Source organism: Schistocerca piceifrons, chromosome 3, assembly GCF_021461385.2.
Source record: "Schistocerca piceifrons isolate TAMUIC-IGC-003096 chromosome 3, iqSchPice1.1, whole genome shotgun sequence".
NCBI classification, from domain to species: Eukaryota; Metazoa; Arthropoda; class Insecta; order Orthoptera; family Acrididae; genus Schistocerca; species Schistocerca piceifrons.
Window position 1 is genome coordinate 960,560,265 of NC_060140.1, and position 18,743 is coordinate 960,579,007.

The window sequence follows — 18,743 nt, forward strand, 5'->3', positions numbered from 1 at the left end:
GTCTACAATATGCATTTTGAGACTGTTGATATGAAAGTGGGAAGTTCAGATCTTGCAGTTAAATCAGGAATAGCTTAAGTGCATTACTTGAAAGTAACACAGGAAAAGCTTACTTATGTAGGTGGTAGTAGTGTCGGCAAAAAGTTCTTGTGTGTGAAGTTGCCATGTAGAACACCAGGTGTAAAACTTTTATCTCGAGTCTTGAACTGTGTCAGAACAAAAGTGAGGCATTCATATGACTCAATAATACTGTTTTCATTTCACTACACTTATACAGATGTCTGAGTTCTGCTGTGTTAACATTGCAAAGTCCTGTAGGCATGTGGAGTATTAAGCAAAACTGTCATGTTGGAAGCAGAATCAAACACATTTGTTACGTTACTTGATATTTTCAGGAGAAAAAGGTAATGTTGCTTCTTATTAATATAATACTTTCAGAGTCACAGCTGTGTTTGACCAACCATAACTGTTGCTGAATGTGCATGTCGTCATATAATGTGAAGGGCATATTTCAATAGTGGTACAAATTAATGATCCAAACTAACATAAATAAAGGTTCATCTCTAGCAAGAAGCCATATGCTTGAATATTTCTGGTATCTCAACTGCAGATTTTTCAGCGCTCATTTTTACTTTACGACTCTGTATTTCAAAATGAACAAAAATGGACTTGTACCACTAATGAAATAAGTCCTTCATATGCACACACAGCACAACGATCTCGTGAGGCACAAGGCTCTCATAACGAAGTACGTACGTCGGTCAACAGATGGCACTAGGAAACGAATGTTAACTGCGCTTTTTAGTTGCTACTTGCGACTCTTAGTTCCGATTTGTCACAGAAATCGCAGTTTCCCGGTAGCGAATAGCGTACTATGAACTTTGCTCAACAGATGGCACCGTTACCTGCGCTATTTAGTTGCTACTTGCGACTCTTAGTTGCGACTTGTCACGGAAATCGCGGTTAGACTCGATAGCGTGTCGCAGAGATGAGCGTAGTACGAACTTTGGCCAACAGATGGTACTGTTAACTGCGCTTTTTAGTTGCTACTTGCGACTTCTAGCGCGACTTGTCACTGAAAGCGCAGAAAGCAGTACGGAATTCGGCCAACAGATGGCTCACGGCGTTGAATGTGAAATGCTACTTGCGACTGCTAACTGTGACTGAAATCGCAGTTAGATTTTGTAAAGTTGTTATTGTGATATCTGTGACTTCTCAATCACTGTGATTTCTAACATACGCGATTTCCTGCCCACCACTAATACGAAGTACCGTATCATTGTAAATAGAAATGAGTACTGAGAGGAGCGCATGCTTGTTCTGTAAAATATACGATGGAGACGAACCCACAGAAGTGTTGTATCGGGATGAAGATTACATAGTGTTTCCAGATATTAAGCCAGCTGCGAAACATCATTATTTAGTAATTACGAGAGAGCACATACGGCATGCCAAACAACTGACTTCGAAAGATAAAAAAATTAGTAAGTTGTCAGACTAATTCTAAAGAGTTTTCTCTTTGTAGAATTAGTGTTAGAGAGTAGATTATTACGCGTTGTGATGCAGATACGAAACAAACCCTTTTCAGTTTGTGCATAATAGCACGTGTAGTTTTGATTATTCATTTGTTTAAGAAATTGCAGGGGCAACAGTCTGGATGATTGACTGATCTGGCCTTGTAACATTAACCAAAACGGCCTTGCTGTGCTGGTACTGCGAACGGCTGAAAGCAAGGGGAAACTACAGCCGTAATTTTTCCCGAGGACATGCAGCTTTACTGTATGATTAAATGATGATGGCGTCCTCTTGGGTAAAATATTCCGGAGGTAAAATAGTCCCCCATTCGGATCTCCGGGCGGGGACTACTCAAGAGGACGTCGTTATCAGGAGAAAGAAAACTGGCGTTCTACGGATCGGAGCGTGGAATGTCAGATCCCTTAATCGGGCAGGTAGGTTAGAAAATTTAAAAAGGGAAATGGATAGGTTAAAGTTAGATATAGTGGGAATTAGTGAAGTTCGGTGGCAGGAGGAACAAGACTTTTGGTCAGGTGATTACAGGGTTATAAATACAAAATCAAATAGAGGTAATGCAGGAGTAGGTTTAATAATGAATAAAAAAAAATAGGAGTGAGGGTTAGCTACTACAAACAGCATAGTGAACGCATTGTTGTGGCCAAGATAGACACAAAGCCCATGCCTACTACAGTAGTTTATATGCTAACTAGCTCTGCAGATGATGGAGAAATTGATGAAATGTATGACGAGATAAAAGAAATTATTCAGGTGGTGAAGGGAGAAAAATTTAATAGTCATGGGTGACTGGAATTCGTCAGTAGGAAAAGGGAGAGAAGGAAACATAGTAGGTGAATATGGATTGGGGGGAAGAAATGAAAGAGGAAGCCGCCTTGTAGAATTTTGCACAGAGCATAACTTAATCATGGCTAACACTTGGTTCAAGGATCATAAAAGAAGGTTGTATACCTGGAAGAATCCTGGAGATACTAAAAGGTATCAGATAGATTATATAATGGTAAGACAGAGATTTAGGAACCAGGTTTTAAATTGTAAGACATTTCCAGGGCCAGATATGGATTCTGACCACAATCTCTTGGTTATGAACTGCAGATTGAAACTGAAGAAACTGCAAAAAGGTGGGAATTTAAAGAGATGGGACCTGGATAAACTGAAAGAACGAGAGGTTGTAGAGACTTTGAGGGAGAGCATAAGGGAACAATTGACAGGAATGGAGGAAAGAAATACAGTAGAAGAAGAATGGGTAGCTCTGAGGGATGAAGTAGTGAAAGCAGCAGACGATCAAGTAGGTAAAAAGATGAGGGCTAATAGAAATCCTTGGGTAACAGAATAAATATTGAATTTAATTGATGAAAGGAGAAAATATAAAAATGCAGTAAATGAAGCAGGCAAAAAGGAATACAAACGTCTCAAAAATGAGATCGACAGGAAGTGCAAAATGGCTAAGCAGAGATGGCAAGAGGACAAATGTAAGGATGTAGAGGCTTGTCTCACTAGGGGTAAGATAGATACTGCCTACAGGAAAATTAAAGAGACCTTTGGAGAGAAGAGAACCACTTGTATGAATATCAAGAGCCCAGATGGAAACCCAGTTCTAAGCAAAGAAGGGAAGGCAGAAAGGTGGAAGGAGTATATAGAGGGTTTATACAAGGGCGATGTACTTGAGGACAATATTATGGAAATGGAAGAGGATGTAGATGAAGATGAAATGGGAGATACGATACTGCGTGAAGACTTTGACAGAGCACTGAAAGACCTGAGTCGAAACAAGGCCCCGGGAGTAGACAACATTCCATTAGAACTACTGACGGCCTTGGGAGAGCCAGTCCTGATAAAACTCTACCATCTGGTGAGCAAGATGTATGAGACAGGTGAAATACCCTCAGATTTCAAGAAGAATATAATAATTCCAATCCCAAAGAAAGCAGGTGTTGACAGATGTGAAAATTACCGAACTATCAGTTTAATAAGTCACAGCTGCAAAATACTAACACGAATTCTTTACAGACGAATGGAAAAACTGGTAGAAGCAGACCTCGGGGAAGATCAGTTTGGATTCCATAGAAATGTTGGAACACGTGAGGCAATACTAACCTTACGACTTATCTTAGAAGAAAGATTAAGAAAAGGCAAACCTACGTTTCTAGCATTTGTAGACTTAGAGAAAGCTTTCGACAATGTTGACTGGAATACTCTCTTTCACATTCTAAAGGTGGCAGGGGTAAAATACAGGGAGCGAAAGGCTATTTACAATTTGTACAGAAACCAGATGGCAGTTATAAGAGTCGAGGGACATGAAAGGGAAGCAGTGGTTGGGAAAGGAGTGAGACAGGGTTGTAGCCTCTCCCCGATGTTATTCAATCTGTATATTGAGCAAGCAGTAAAGGAAACAAAAGAAAAATTCGGAGTAGGTATTAAAATTCATGGAGAAGAAATAAAAACTTTGAGGTTCGCCGATGACATTGTAATTCTGTCAGAGACAGCAAAGGACTTGGAAGAGCAGTTGAACGGAATGGACAGTGTCTTGAAAGGAGGATATAAGATGAACATCAACAAAAGCAAAACGAGGATAATGGAATGTAGTCAAATTAAATTGGGTGATGCTGAGGGAATTAGATTAGGAAATGAGACACTTAAAGTAGTAAAGGAGTTTTGCTATTTAGGGAGTAAAATAACTGATGATGGTCGAAGTAGAGAGGATATAAAATGTAAACTGGCAATGGCAAGGAAATCGTTTCTGAAGAAGAGAAATTTGTTAACATCGAGTATAGATTTAAGTGTCAGGAAGTCATTTCTGAAAGTATTTGTATGGAGTGTAGCCATGTATGGAAGTGAAACATGGACGATAACTAGTATGGACAAGAAGAGAATAGAAGCTTTCGAAATGTGGTGCTACAGAAGAATGCTGAAGATAAGGTGGGTAGATCACGTAACTAATGAGGAGGTATTGAATAGGATTGGGGAGAAGAGAAGTTTGTGGCACAACTTGACTAGAAGAAGGGATCGGTTGGTAGGACATGTTTTGAGGCATCAAGGGATCACAAATTTAGCATTGGAGGGCAGCGTGGAGGGTAAAAATCGTAGAGGGAGACCAAGAGATGAATACACTAAGCAGGTTCAGAAGGATGTAGGTTGCAGTAGGTACTGGGAGATGAAGAAGCTTGCACAGGATAGAGTAGCATGTAGAGCTGCATCAAACCGGTCTCAGGACTGAAGACCACAACAACAACAACAACAAGAAATTGCACTCAACATGCTTACGTAACTTACAAAATATGAGTTGCAAATAGTTAGGGGATAAATTATGCCACATAACGTGACATACGTGCGTTCTTATACATTTCCCTCAGATTTATGATTTACACATTAGTTTACACAGCAGTATGGGACACAGTTCATATTACATTCTTTCAAAAGCTTAACAGATACTTGGACTGAAACAATCTTTGACAGATAACAAAAATCCACCAATATTCAAAAAATACCAGATTGATCAAGGAACAGGAATGCAATAGTTGGAGTGTTATTGAACAAAGTCATTTGTAATAGAGCAATATTGTGAGTAAATGAGGATGTGTTAAGGTAAAGCGAATTACTTAAAACTTTTTTAAATGTCAAGAGGTGGAACATTCAGTGATTTGAAGCAAGTCCAGACAGATGCACACATTAAGAAAGAGAAAATGTTGTTATACATTCAGCATACTATGTTAACAATAAAATATCATCAAAGTTATGAAGTCTGTTTGAGTTTTCAGCTGACTACAGTTTGATATGAAGCAACATTTTGACTTACATCCAGTTTGTCACCTTGTGATGAAATACCAGTTTCCATTGAAAGAGAATTCTGAATCCCACTCTTCTGCCGAGGGGACGAGCTGTTCATTCTGTCTGCTGTTCTCAGTGAGAAAAATTCTTGACAAATTTGCAATAATGCAGCAATATATGCTGAACTCAGCAGGAAATCACTGTCATGATTAAAAATCATTGTTAATGCTGATTTATGCCACTTCCTCTTTTATGACACTAGGTATTTGTATAAATTGTAAATTGAACATATTGGTAAGTGCTATGACCAAATATGCAAACTACTATACTTGTAAATTAAGTTGACAATTGGCCACCTGCGACAAGAATAGCTTATGTTGTTTGCACGTATTACACTATGAGATCACCTCTTGGTAAAGAATTGCACACACATATGGAGTACTTTTGGAAAGGAGCTCAGGAAACCAAGCTAAAACCAAAATTTTTTGCCGATATATGAAAGATATTTTTGTGATTTCACCAGATAGTGAAAAAAATAGGATGGAATTCGTGAAACACCTCTACAGCATTTACAGTAACATAAGGTTTGTGAAAGAAAGTGGATGCCTTCCAGTCCCACACATTCTAATAAAGAAAAAGTTTGTTGCTTTATTCAGCCATTCTGTATCCAGGAAGAAAATGCTCAAGAAGTACAAAGACTCTACTGTCTGCCACAGAGCAGTACTGTGGTCTTCACCTGGGTGTACAGAGTTCAAGCCACCTGCGACAAGAATAGCTTACGTTCCAAGTTACAGAAACTGCAAGAAATCTTCAACAATACATATATTCCAAACAGTAATTTTTGTAGTTGTTAAAACTTTAGCAACTATGCCTAGTCAGAATTGCAAGTAAAATGTTTTCTCCAGATGAACAGCAAGAATGAGAATATGAAGAGAACAAGAAAACATCACATTTTTAGCCTTGCTACGATATATAAGGCCACACTTTGCCTTTTATAATGAATGCTACACGAGGTGATCCATTGGTAAAGAAATAAATAAATAATAATAATAATAATAATAATAATAATTTGGGAGGTTGGTGGTTTAGATCCCTGCTCAAGTATACATCCACATCTATACTCTGCAAACCACCATGAGGTGCATGGCAGAGGGTACAGCCCATTGCACTGTTTACTATGGTTTCTTCCTGTTCCATTCATGTTCGAGTGGGAGAGGAATGATCGTTTGAGTGCTTCTGTGTATGCAGTAAATATTCTAATCTTATGTTCATGATCCCTATGTTAGCAATATGTAGGGGATTGTAGTATATTTCTAGAATCATCATTTAAAGCCGGTTGTTGAAACTGTAATAGACTTTCTCGGTATAGTTTATGTCTATCTTCAAGAGTCTTCCAGTTCAGTTTCTTCAGCATTTCTTTGTCACTCTCCCAGGAATCAAGCAAACCTGTGACTATTAATGCTGCCCTTCTGTGTGTACATTCAGTGTCCCCTGTTAGTCCTACTTGGTATCGGTCGCAAACACTTGAGCCATAGTCTGTAACCGGTCACACGTGTCATTTGTGAGCAGTCTGCTTTGTAGATTGGTTGCAATTCCCCAGTATTCTATCAATAAATCAGAGACTACCACCTGCTTTACCCGTGACAGAGCCTCTATGATCATTCTGTTTCATATCCCTACGAAGTGCTGTACCCAGGTATTTTTATGAGTTGGCTGATTCCATCATTGATATTATAGGATACTGTGTATTTTTTTGTTTTGTGAGGTGTACAATTTTACATTTCTGAACATGTAAAGCAAGTTTCCTATCTTTGCACCACTTTGAAACCTTGTCGGGATTTGACTGAATATTTATGCAGCTTCTTTCATATAGCACTTTGTTATAGATAACTGCATCGTCTGCAAAAAGGCTGAGGGTACTATTAATATTGTCTGCATGGACATTAATGAATAACAAGGGTCCCAACACACTTCCTGGGTACATATGTGAAGTTATTCCTACATCTGATGATGACTCTACATCTGAGATAACATGCTGCGTCCTCTGTACCAAAAAGTGCTCAATCCAGTCACAAATTTCACTTGATACCACACATGATCGTCCTTTTGACAATAAGTGTAGGTTTGGTACTGAGTCAAATGCTCTTGTCGGAAATCGAGAAATCTGACTAACTTCATCCAAAGCTTTCAGTATCTCATGTGAGAAAAGTGCAAGTTGGGTTTCACATGATCGAGGTTTACAGAATTCATGCTGGTTGGCATTGAGGAGGTCAACTGGTTCAATATATCTCATTATGATTGGCTTCTAACATTCTACAAGAAATTGTTGTCAGGGACATTGGATGATAGTTTTGTGGGTCACTTCTAGTACCCTTCTTCTACACGGGTATGACCTGAGGTTTTTTCCATGAGCTGGACAAGGTTTTTTGTTTAAGTGATCTGCAATAGATTATAGTTAGAAGAGGGGCTAACTCAGCTGCAAATTCAATATAGGATCTGACAGGAATTCCATCAGGACCTGGAGCTTTGTTCAGTTTTAACCATTTCAACTGTTTCTTAACTCTGCTGACACTTATTTCAGCCATCTTATTCAGTGGTATAAGGATTAAACTATGTTGTCCTTTGTAAAGGAACATTTGAAAATGGAGTTAAGCATTTCAGCTTTCGCTTTGTTGCCCTCAGTTTCAGTTTCCATCTCCTTCACTGGGGACTGTGTGGAGTAGCAGGTTATTAATTATAATAATGATTATATTATATAGTCATATCATAAGTAATGATGTATTAAATGATGATGATGATGATGATCATAAGTAATAGAAGAAAATATTTGAAATATTGGAATATTGTTGAATTGCTGTAAATATTGGAATATTGTTTGCCGCCTTTTACAAGAACCTGGAAACCATTTCTGCTGTTAGCTAGAAAACGATGGAGAACATAGTTCCCAAACTGCAAGTCCACATGCTTGTCCAGCGCACTGAAAGAAATGTTTCTATTCTCTATTTGCTCAGTGGAATCAGAACTATAATTATAAATCAAGATTTTGAGTTCTAATTGATAGATATACATATTTGGTAAAGTTTCACATGCTCAACATTGTAATACTGACAATAAATCTCTGTCCTACACAGCACTATGACCAGTTCAGAGGCGACCTCCACAGTAAGTTCCTATTGCCTTTCACCCTTACTCCTGATAATGAAAATAACTGATCGCCACAAAAGTGGAACATAATTGTCATCACTTGCCACGCAGCTTTGTTAACATTATGGGCAGCACACCAACAGTTACTTCTGTGAAATCTAAGTGATCCAGGACAGTGTACAGTTCTCACGAGTTCACTTTCTAAAATTACTGAAAATATGTGTTTAGTAACAGGCTGTCTCTGACGTCATCCGAGGCAGTGTGCACTCCAGCATTTGACTGAGGCAGATCATACAGTGGCTAGGTGCGATGTGAAGCGTAGTCTTGCCTCTCAGGTTGTATTTGTATATGTGGCGCTTCAAACGGCCAAGGGAACAACTGCTGTCATCTGCCCTATGTTCATGGTAGCGGCCTCTAAACAGCCACTTTCTCAGATACAGAATATTTTATAACACTGTCGTGTATTAATTTAGAATCTTCTTAATTTTTGTATGCATAGAGTTAAGTTGGTTGAAAAGGTTTTAGCTCACCTACGTTTAAACTTCGCCGTCTAGAATTTTCAGAATGGAACTGACAGTAGAACCTAACCTCTGAACTACAACTTTTAGAGACCTTGTATTTGTTATTCCTTGCATCCAGGCCTTGAAACTTGTTATAGCTCTATTATTTAATAGGTTTCATCACATGCTGTAACCAAAACTTTCTAGCATTAATGTAACAAATACTTAATCTATTACAAATAAGGAAATTTTAGATCCAAATTTAGTTTTCTGCAAATTACTCGATAACTATTAGAGTTAGCTCTGTGGGGTTACATAGTTAATATTTTTATATTGAACTGAAGCTTCATAAAAATTTTCACATTTCTAAGTCTAACATTTAGCGCCTTCAATTTTTCTTAAAAATGCGGATTCTGCCCAAAATATTTCTTTAATCATGTTGAGACTTGTACCAGTTAATTTTGACATACATCTGCACATTATGACAAATTTTTTGGTTTCTAGATTTATTATTTAGTGCCATTTATTTTTTTCTTAAAACGATGTATTTAGGGAAAAATATTGACCTGATCATTTTGAGATTTGACAGTTTACAAATTAATATACTTGAGGGGAGATGCTCGGGTTAGTTACACCAAACAACCCCCATTCAGCAGTAGTTCCTTTACTCACCTAAACACAGGCAAGGCTCACAAAGAACTAAACATCGCAGAACAGCCCAAAGACAATCTCAGAGTCCAAAAGCGATGCTCAGAGTCCATATCGATGCTGGTGTCGACCTCATCGGTGCCACATAGCCCCCACTCTCACCCCCCCCCCCCCCCCACCCACCCCCGGAAACCCCCCCTCGCCCCACCCGCAGTACAGAGTACTCTTGAGAGGCTGGGAGGGGGAGGGGTGACTAAGGCGTCGGCAGGGGTGGTCCGCGGGAGCCGGACCACGGTCAGCTCGACAACGTCGTCGGGGAGCTGTGTGGGTTGATTTTGTGAAGGAAGGTTTGGCCACTGGACCTGGAAGTCGTTGAAACGAGCTGGGCATCGTACTGGTCGTGTGGCGACAGGTAGGCCGGCAGTTTGCGGGTGGAACGGAGCGATGACGATGATGTCTCCAGTGGGCGTGACGAACACACAAAGCATGTCCTGGTCGACGTTGGGCGGGAGGGGAACACATTTCACCATGTGGCAGGGAATGGTGGAGGTTGTGTCATGAGCACTGGATGCAGAGAAACACACGGCGAACAGTGTATAATCGCGCAGCATTATTGTTAAGTCGTGGATTATGTCCGGGGGGACAGGCACAAACACCTCAAGCGAGGGCATGTTCAAGACGGTGGGTGTGAGGAACCTCGACAGGGCGAGGCAGGCAACGGTGAAGAGGTCGAAGGGCCCGGCGGCGAGGGTATGATTGTAGGTAAGCTTGACGTGGGCAGCATGTGGTCACTCGACGGAGTGCGTGAGACCAGAAAACAGGGCGAGGTCGGAGAAGAGTTCGATGATTGGAGCTCGAAGTCACCCGATCGAGTGTGTAAGTCTGACGTGGTGGGAGTGGTCGGAGAGTTGTGAGCCACGACAGTGAGTGGCGTGGTGGTGGCCTGAAGGGGGGTAGAAGCGGGCTCGACATGAGCAGGCTTAAGTCTGTTGAAAGAGACTGTGACAGCTGTATCTTTCATCTGGGTGTCATAGGTGTTGGCTGAGTGCCGGAGAACTCGGTACGGGCCGGTATATGGAGGTTGGAGGGGAGCACGGACAGTGTCATCTCAGAGCATGACATACTCGCAATTGTATAGAGCTTTCGGGAGGTGAGCCTTAGGGCGGGAATGGCTGGTGGGTGGAGGGATATGGAGGTTGCTGAAGTGGCGTCTGACGCAGTCCACGAAGGAAGGTAAGCAAGTTCGCCAGGGAAAATGATGTTCTGGCCATATACGAACTCCGCTATTGTGCCTTTGAGGTCTTCCTTATAGATCCCACGAATGCTGAGTAGCACAAGGGGAAGGGCCTCCGTCCATAAAGATTCGTGGCATCGAAGAGCCGCCTTGAAAGTGGGGTGCCACCGCTCGACTAGCCCGCTACTTTGCGGGTGATATGCTATGGTATGGATGCGTCGGATGCCGCAAATGTTACAAATCGCGTTGAACAGGTCCAACTCAAATTGTCTGTCCTGGTCAGTCGTGATGATAGCTGGACATCTGAAACGCGATACCCATGACTTGACAAAAGCTCAAAGAACAGTTTCTGCCGTAATATTGGGGAGGGGGACAGCCTCGACCCAGCGAGTTGTTCGGTCGATAGACGAGAGAACGTAACAAAAGCTGTTAGAGGGGGAGAGAGGGCCGACAATGTCAATATAAATATGCTGGAAACGCCCAGGAGGGATCGAAAAGGTGCCGAGGGGGGTTGAAGTGTGCTTGTGTACTTTGCAGCGTTGGCACGTGACGCAGGAGTGTGCCCATTGCTGGCAGTCCTTGTTGACATTTCTCCACACAAAGTGCTCCACTACGAGGCAGGCGGATGCATGAACACCGGGGTGGACTAAATTATGCAATGCGTTGAAGACAGCTCGACGGAGTGTGGTTGGGATGAAGGGGCGTAATGTGCCCGTACTGTCGTCACACCAGATCTCACCAGAAATGCCAGGGAAGGTGGTGCGGACAAAGTGTAGTGAAGAGGTAGAGTCTGAAATCGGGTTTTGTTGGGGGTTAGGCAGTTCAGAGAGGTCTAACAGCGAATGGGCGGTGTCGACTCGTGAAAGGAAATCAGCAACTATATTGTCAGCACCCTTTATGTGTCTGACATCGGTGGTGAACTGAGATATGAAGTCTCTGTATCTGAAGCGGCGAGGAGGCAGGTCAGCTGGCGAGTTTGTAATGGCCACAGCCAGGGGTTTGTGGTCCGTTAAAAGATAGAAAGCATGACCCTCAACGTCAGTCTTAAAATGTTTGATTGCTTCGTAGACGGTGAGCAACTCCCTGTCAAACGCGGAATATTCCCATTGTGCATTGGTGAGCTTGCACGAGAAGAACTCAAGAGGCGAAGTTTGGCTGTCGATTGTCTGGCTAAGGACTGCGCCAATGGCAGTATCGCTCGCGTCTGTGATGATGAAAAGCTGCGCATTGGGATGAGGATGCACGATGGTGCAGGCCTTGGCAAGAAGATTTTTGAGGGCAGTGAAAGAGTCAGTCATAGCAGGGGTCCATGAAACAGGCCGAGATCCAGAAGTGTTGGTGCCTGCCAAGGCGTCCATCAGTGGAGCCTGAATCTCCACAGCCCGAGGTAGATGTCGGCGATAATAATTAACCGTCCACAGAAAATGCTGGAGCTCTTTGAATGATGAAGGTCTGGGTAGGTTTCGTATTGTCTGTACTTTCTCAGGGGGTGGTGAAATGCCGTCGGCAGAGACCCGAAAACCAAAAAAAGTGACAGCGGGTTGATGTAGATGCAATTTGTTCTGGTTGGTCTCGATGCCTGCTGCCACGAGTGTGTTCATAACAGTTTGCACATGTTGAATGTTGTCCTCGATGGAGGAGCTGAACACAACCATGTCATCAAGATATGCAAAGCAGTATTTTAGGTCGAATAGCACTTCGTTGATGAAGCATTGCCAGGTCTGGGTTGCGTTTTTCAGACTGAAGGGCATGAATCGAAACTGAAATAACCCGATCGGGGTGGTGACTGCTGTCTTCTCGATGTCTTCAGGTGCCATGGGGATCTGGTGGTAGGCCCGTTTGCAATCAATGACAGAGAACGTGGTCGCACCTGCGAGGGAACTGGTAAAGTCGGCAATGTTGGGTATGGGTTAGGTGTCTATTATTGTTTGTGCGTTTAGTCGACGGTAGTCTCTGCGCATGCACCAGCACCCGTCTGTCTTGGGTGTCATATGTATGGGCGTAGACCAGCTACTGGCAGAGGGTTCAATGACGCCGGAGCTCAGCAGTTTAGAAATCTGATTTTTAAGGTCGGAGAGGCGCTCAGAACAAAGACAATGTGGTTTACTGGAGATCAGGGGACGTGGCGTGAGGCGAAGCTTGTGAACCGTGCGATTGGTGATGACAGAAATGTTGCCAGTGGCACGGGAGGCGGTTTGTTTACAATGTGTGGTGTGCGGGGCTGGCGAGGCGTGGTCATGGTGTTCAGAGCCACTCGGCAGATCCGACGGGAGCCGAGGCGGCGAAATGTCCCAGGAGTCGACGCGACAAGATGGCCGCCGGCCCGAAGCAGTGGCACCGTGGTCGGGTGAGCTCGGTAGAGCTCGTCAAGCGTTAGTGAGTCCATTGTCAGAGGGCACGGCCTGTGGCAGCACGGTCGTGGGTGAAACGCTTGGCGCGAGTGCACTGTTTGTGTTGTCAGTGGCATTCGCACGGCGGCGCGCAGGAGCCGAAGTTGCATAGTTTGAGGTGCTGTCCGCGAGGGGCGGGGTAGGAGCCGTCAGTTCGGGAACACGTGACGCTCGTTGCGCATGCGCACTTGTGTCCGGCCGAGTGTCAAGTGCTGCCATGTTAGGAGGGTGTGGCCCTGCGGAGCTGTCAGTACATGTTATGGCAGTCTTGATAGCACAGTTGCGAGGGGTAGCGGGAGGTAAACACACGGAGGCTCGATTGCTGGGACTGCAAGCAGGTTCGGCGCACTTACTGACCTTGCTTTGTCCTTGCTGTAGTGTCTGTAATTCCTTTGCTGCATCAGAGAGCTGGAGCTGTGTTTCGTGGAGCTGGAGGGAGAGCTCGAAGTTTCCCTTGCATAGGCGAGCGACATGTTCAAGCTCAACAAGGCACTTGTGCGTGGTTTCTTGTAATGTCGTCACCAGAGACAAGCATGTAGGGATGAGATGAACCTGAACCGATGTGTCACAGGGGGGTTTGCTCGACGGAGCACAGGGGAACTGAGTCTTGGACAGATGGTGAAACACGGTGTTTTGCACTAGGCCCGGTGAAAGTTTGTGGTGTCACAAGAAGTCAATGCCTAGTATAGGTTCATCAGTTTCGCACACTAAAAAAGTCCACTCGAGTTTGCAGTTTGCGAAGAGTGAGACGACGTGGGAAGTTGAACCCGAGCATTGTAGTTTAGTTGAATTCACGGCTTGCAGTGAAGTGTGATGAGGGCAGATGTTCGACGACACTGAGGACGTAGGCGGCAGCGAAACATCAGCGCCTGTGTCCACTAGGAAAAGCTGTCCCGACAAAATGTCTTTAATGTAAAGTCGTCCGCAGTTATCCGGTCGTTCCCGGACAGAATGGAGCACTGGGGAGTGCCTGTCATATTGTACGCAGGGTGGTCTGCAGTTCCGTGCCGCCTCACCAAACCGTGTGTGGAAGTAACAGTATGGGTAGTGGGGTTGCATTTCCTGCGGAAAGTTCATTGCCAGTGGTGCTGGCCGCAGCAGGTTCGGTTGCAGGAGGGGGCGTGACCGTGGGTGGAGCCGGTGACATCCCAGTTGCTTGTTTACTGCTTCCCAGAGCGAGCGGAACGGTCGGCACATTACAGCCCTGGCCGTGTCCAGCCGCAGGGCAATGAGCTTGAACCTGAGACTTGTCAGGTAGGCAGTGGCTGGCGAAATAGAGCAGTGATGCACCGTGTAGCTTGTCAGCAATTGTCATTCTTTGCTCGACAAGTTCAGGAGACCTTTGAGCCAGAGCAAAGCGGATGTGAGGAGATAGTTTATCTGTCCAGATGGCGGGGAGAGCTGTGTCTGAGAATAGATCGGCGCTGACCAGGGCACGTAGCCGTCTTCAGAGCTGGGAAGGTTTGTCGTTGCCTACTTGCTCGACGTGGAGCACTTGCCTCCAGGGTATGTGGCAACGGCGGCTGTTCGGGTGGCAGCGTGAAGGTGACACGTTGTGGTTGAGCGCTATCAGTCGCGATGCGGTAGGCTGATGCAGGTGAGACTCCATAATGTGTCGATTGCAGTTGCGGAAGCTCAACACGCTGCGGGTGTGTTCGGATTGACGCGTCGTGGAAGACCGACGCGAATCAGGCACCGGGATGTGCCAAGAACGGTAGCGGAAGCTCGACTGGAGCTGGCATGGGGGCAACAAGTGAGTAAAAGTTCAAAGTTGGAGAACGCATGTTGGTCCGCAGAAGGCTCGACGTATGATCAGAGCCGGGGCCGCCTGTGTTGCAGGGAGGCTGCGGAGGTGCGGGCTGTCCAGAAGCACAGTGTGGGGAATGATGTCCAACATGAGATGGAATGTGTGAATGTTCACTGTTCATAGTCACTCCACTCAAAACGGTGTGTAGATAAGGTGAATGTCGTGGCACAAAACACTGAGGCGTAGCAGTGGGGCAGAGGTGGAGGTCAGGCAAAGATAACAAGTTATTGTTCCTGTTGCAGGCCGAGGTATCGGAGTAGGAAGGCATGTGCTGATGCTGAACCGAGGCAGGTGCAGACGTGGTCGGATGCTGAGGTGGTTGACCTGTGGACCAAGCAGTTCCGGCCACGTTGCAGGTATCCGCGTGGTACTGCACGGATTTCGGCGTGGTAAATCGTTGTCCTGGCGGTAGTAGGTTGTCCGGCGAAGCATTTGCAGAAATCGGCATTGGTCCCGCATGGCACAGAGACCCGTAATAAGTAACTGCACAGCCGATGAGGGAAGGCACATGTGGCGGGAACAAAGGCATTTGATAGCCGGAGTCATGCACACTCCTAACCTCAGTTATTGTTGCAGGCCCGAAAACGTCCGTCCAAATCAGTGGAATCGTCGAGTGAGAGGCATCGTGTTGCAGTCCTGGCAGGTGTACATCGCCCGCAACACGATGCATGTCGATCACAAAATCCGGCATTAGGCACTGGGCCGAAGTCATTGTTTGAATGCTGTGTCGATTTAATACACGTGAAAATAACCGACACGGAGGTCGCGGACACAGTAAAACGGCGAAAACGGAAGACTTTACAACTCGGGGTCACCAGTGAGGGGAGATGCTCGGGTTAGTTACACCAAACAACCCCCATTCAGCAGTAGTTCCTTTATTCACCTAAACACAGGCAGGGCTCACAAACAACTAAACATGGCGGAACAGCCCGAAGACAATCTCAGAGTCCAAAGACGATGCTCAGAGTCCATACCGATGCAGGTGTCGACCTCATCGGCACCACATACTTAAGCACATGCTAACAGAGTTTGGAAAAGCAACCTTAACTTTTAATTCCATTCTTAAATTATGATGCAATACAATGTGTGCTGCACACAGATGCATTGTGGTGACATGGTGCTACTAACAGTGAACTGGGATAAGTACCGGCACACTTGCTTGCCTCTGTATTTCTCCATGATACATTCTGCATGGTAGTCATTGAAGGCATCATGAATTTCTCTCATGAGAGCCAAATATGTTTCATTCAGCATCTCGGTCTACAGCCATACACTTTTTTTTTTACACCTGTTGTGCAGTAATCTCTGTTTCTTCAGTAGTTTCTTTACGGTGACTGTATACCATGGAGATTCTCTTCCATTATGAACTGTTCTACTGGGTACATATATATCCAGTGCATGGTCAGCTATGCTTTTAAACACAATCCATAGTTCCTCTACATGCTTCTACCCTGTACTAAAAGTTTCAAGTTCCTCACTGAGATATGTCACTACTGATTTTTATCTAGTTTACTGAACATATATATCTCTTTGCTTGTTTTAGTTGTCTTTTGTACTTTGGTAATCATTGTTGCCACAACCACATCATGGTCACTGATACTAGTTTCAATGTGGACATCCTCAAAGAGCTCAGGTGGCCACTGTCAGATGTCTGTGCCGTCGGTGACTGTGTGTGTATGTGTGGGGGGGGGGGGCTTGGTCGGCATTTGAGGGAGTCTTTGTCCAGTAGCTTTGTGTACTTTTAATTGTCCTTTATATGTACCTGTCTGTCGCTCAATGCCTCTTGTATGTGGTGAGTAGCAATCTATCCTATTTCATTATTGTTATTCCATTGTGAATTTTCCATTCTGGAATACAGTACCTAAAATTATTTGTAGCAATAGTCATAAGAAAAAAGACTTCTTGCAAGTTATTTCCAGCTCCTAGAATCTAGCAAATAGTGATCATCAACAAAGGTTTAACACTCAAAACATGTTATCTGGAAAAAAAAAGAAGCACTGTATTAAGTGAATTTTTTCCTTTATTTTTGCAGTAGAAGACATGGTAAGAATTGGGAAGGAAGTACTGGAGGAAAGAGGTGGTGATCTGTCAGACTTAAGGTTTGCATAAGTATTAGTTTAGTCTGTTATGGGCATAATGAATAGTACTATAAAAATGTAAGCATACTTATTGGGAAAAAAGTGGTGGGGGAGGGGGGGGGGGGGGGTTAACAGATCACTAGCTAAAATATTAAATTTTGTTTTGAAATAACCCTTTGGACATGGGAAGCTCAAATTCATAAGTTGAAAGGCAGAAAAGATCTAGTATTAAAAACTGCCCATATTACAACTCCTTATCATTCATTGCAGCTTGGGCTGCTTAAATGAAATATTTTTATTGGTGATAATTTTTATGTTCCAACATAAAATATTTGTAAAGTTATTGAAAAAATATAATAACCTTTTATAGTGCAGTACCTTAGTTGTTGTTAACGGTGTTCCATAAATTTATTGATGATTGATAATTGTGTGTGTACGTTTGGTTGACAGACTTGGATTTCATTTTCCTCCATTCTATTCAGTTGGACACTTGCATTTGCATGTGATTTCTCCTGCAAGTGATATGTCATTTGTCTCGCTGTTAATGTTTCGAAACAACTCGTGGCGGTTTGTCTCGGTAAGTTAAATTAAGTGTTCTCTGATTTCCATTAACTAATCTGGATAACATATGAGAAAGTAAGACTTCTGTTTCATTTGCAGCCGGAATATGTTAAATCACATCTTTGGTGAAGAGAAAACATAGGGGAAGCAGCTTTTCAGTAAATAGAATAAACTCTCTGAAGGACAATTTGCAAAGTAATGAGACTGAGTTTTTGATTGTAAGCATATGTATATATATTATGTACAGCATATTATACATTTCTAAATATTTGTATCTACCCTTTACCTCACTATTCCATTTTATGGCTACATGATGATATGAAGTTTGTCAGTGATGCTAAACAGTTTATGTATTTGTTGTTCTTTTTTTACAGTTTATATTTTGGCTTCATAAACAGGTCTTCATACCATTTTTCCACTTTTTTGTTGTTAAGATGCTATATTTGTAACATAGCATAAACAAAACTCCAGAGACATATAGGCAGCCTACCTGCATTAAACTTCCATATTGTACGTATAAGCGTGGTTTATTTTCAATAGCATCATAATAAATAAACATACCGTGAACAAATTCTGAAATATACTGTGAACAAATTCTGAAATTTCATGTTGTGTGGGTCACATACACAATGATGGCAATTAAAGGTTTTTCATGACTGCATAAATATTTGTAATAAATGAAAAAGGTGCACATTTTGCTTGATAGTGTGATATTCCTTCATAGCTCATAGCATAACTTTGCGCATCTTTTCAGGTACATGATCGTCAATATTTTTATTTTAGCAAGCACACTGAACATCTGAGCCATTGAGAACTGTGTGCATCCATGCATAGAAGAAAAAGCACACACACTCTGTCTCTCTCTTTCTCTGTGACACGACAGACTATATTTGAGCATGGATAACATGTTTTGGTTGCAAGCAGCACTCAACTCATGCACGCCCTGGGTCACAGAGGCCAGGGGCATGTGGCCCATGTAGGGCTGTGGTGGGCATGTCAGCTGCCAATAATTGCCAGCAGCCATGTCAACCAGTCAGATTCAAAATAACAGACATGATGGCAGTTTCGCCACTGACACACACA

At 43.4% G+C, this 18,743-nt stretch overlaps 1 protein-coding gene across 1 annotated transcript; it reads left to right on the forward strand.

Annotated features, from left to right (window-relative positions):
• The first annotated feature begins 1,169 nt into the window (after nt 1-1,169).
• Nucleotides 1,170-18,325, forward strand: LOC124789861 (adenosine 5'-monophosphoramidase HINT3-like). Its single transcript, XM_047257372.1, has 4 exons — nt 1,170-1,484; nt 17,054-17,120; nt 17,550-17,676; nt 17,760-18,325. The coding sequence occupies exons 1-4, from the start codon at nt 1,292-1,294 to the stop codon at nt 17,787-17,789; spliced, it is 417 nt and encodes a 138-aa protein (XP_047113328.1). The 5' UTR covers nt 1,170-1,291; the 3' UTR covers nt 17,790-18,325.
• The last annotated feature ends 418 nt before the right edge of the window (nt 18,326-18,743 follow it).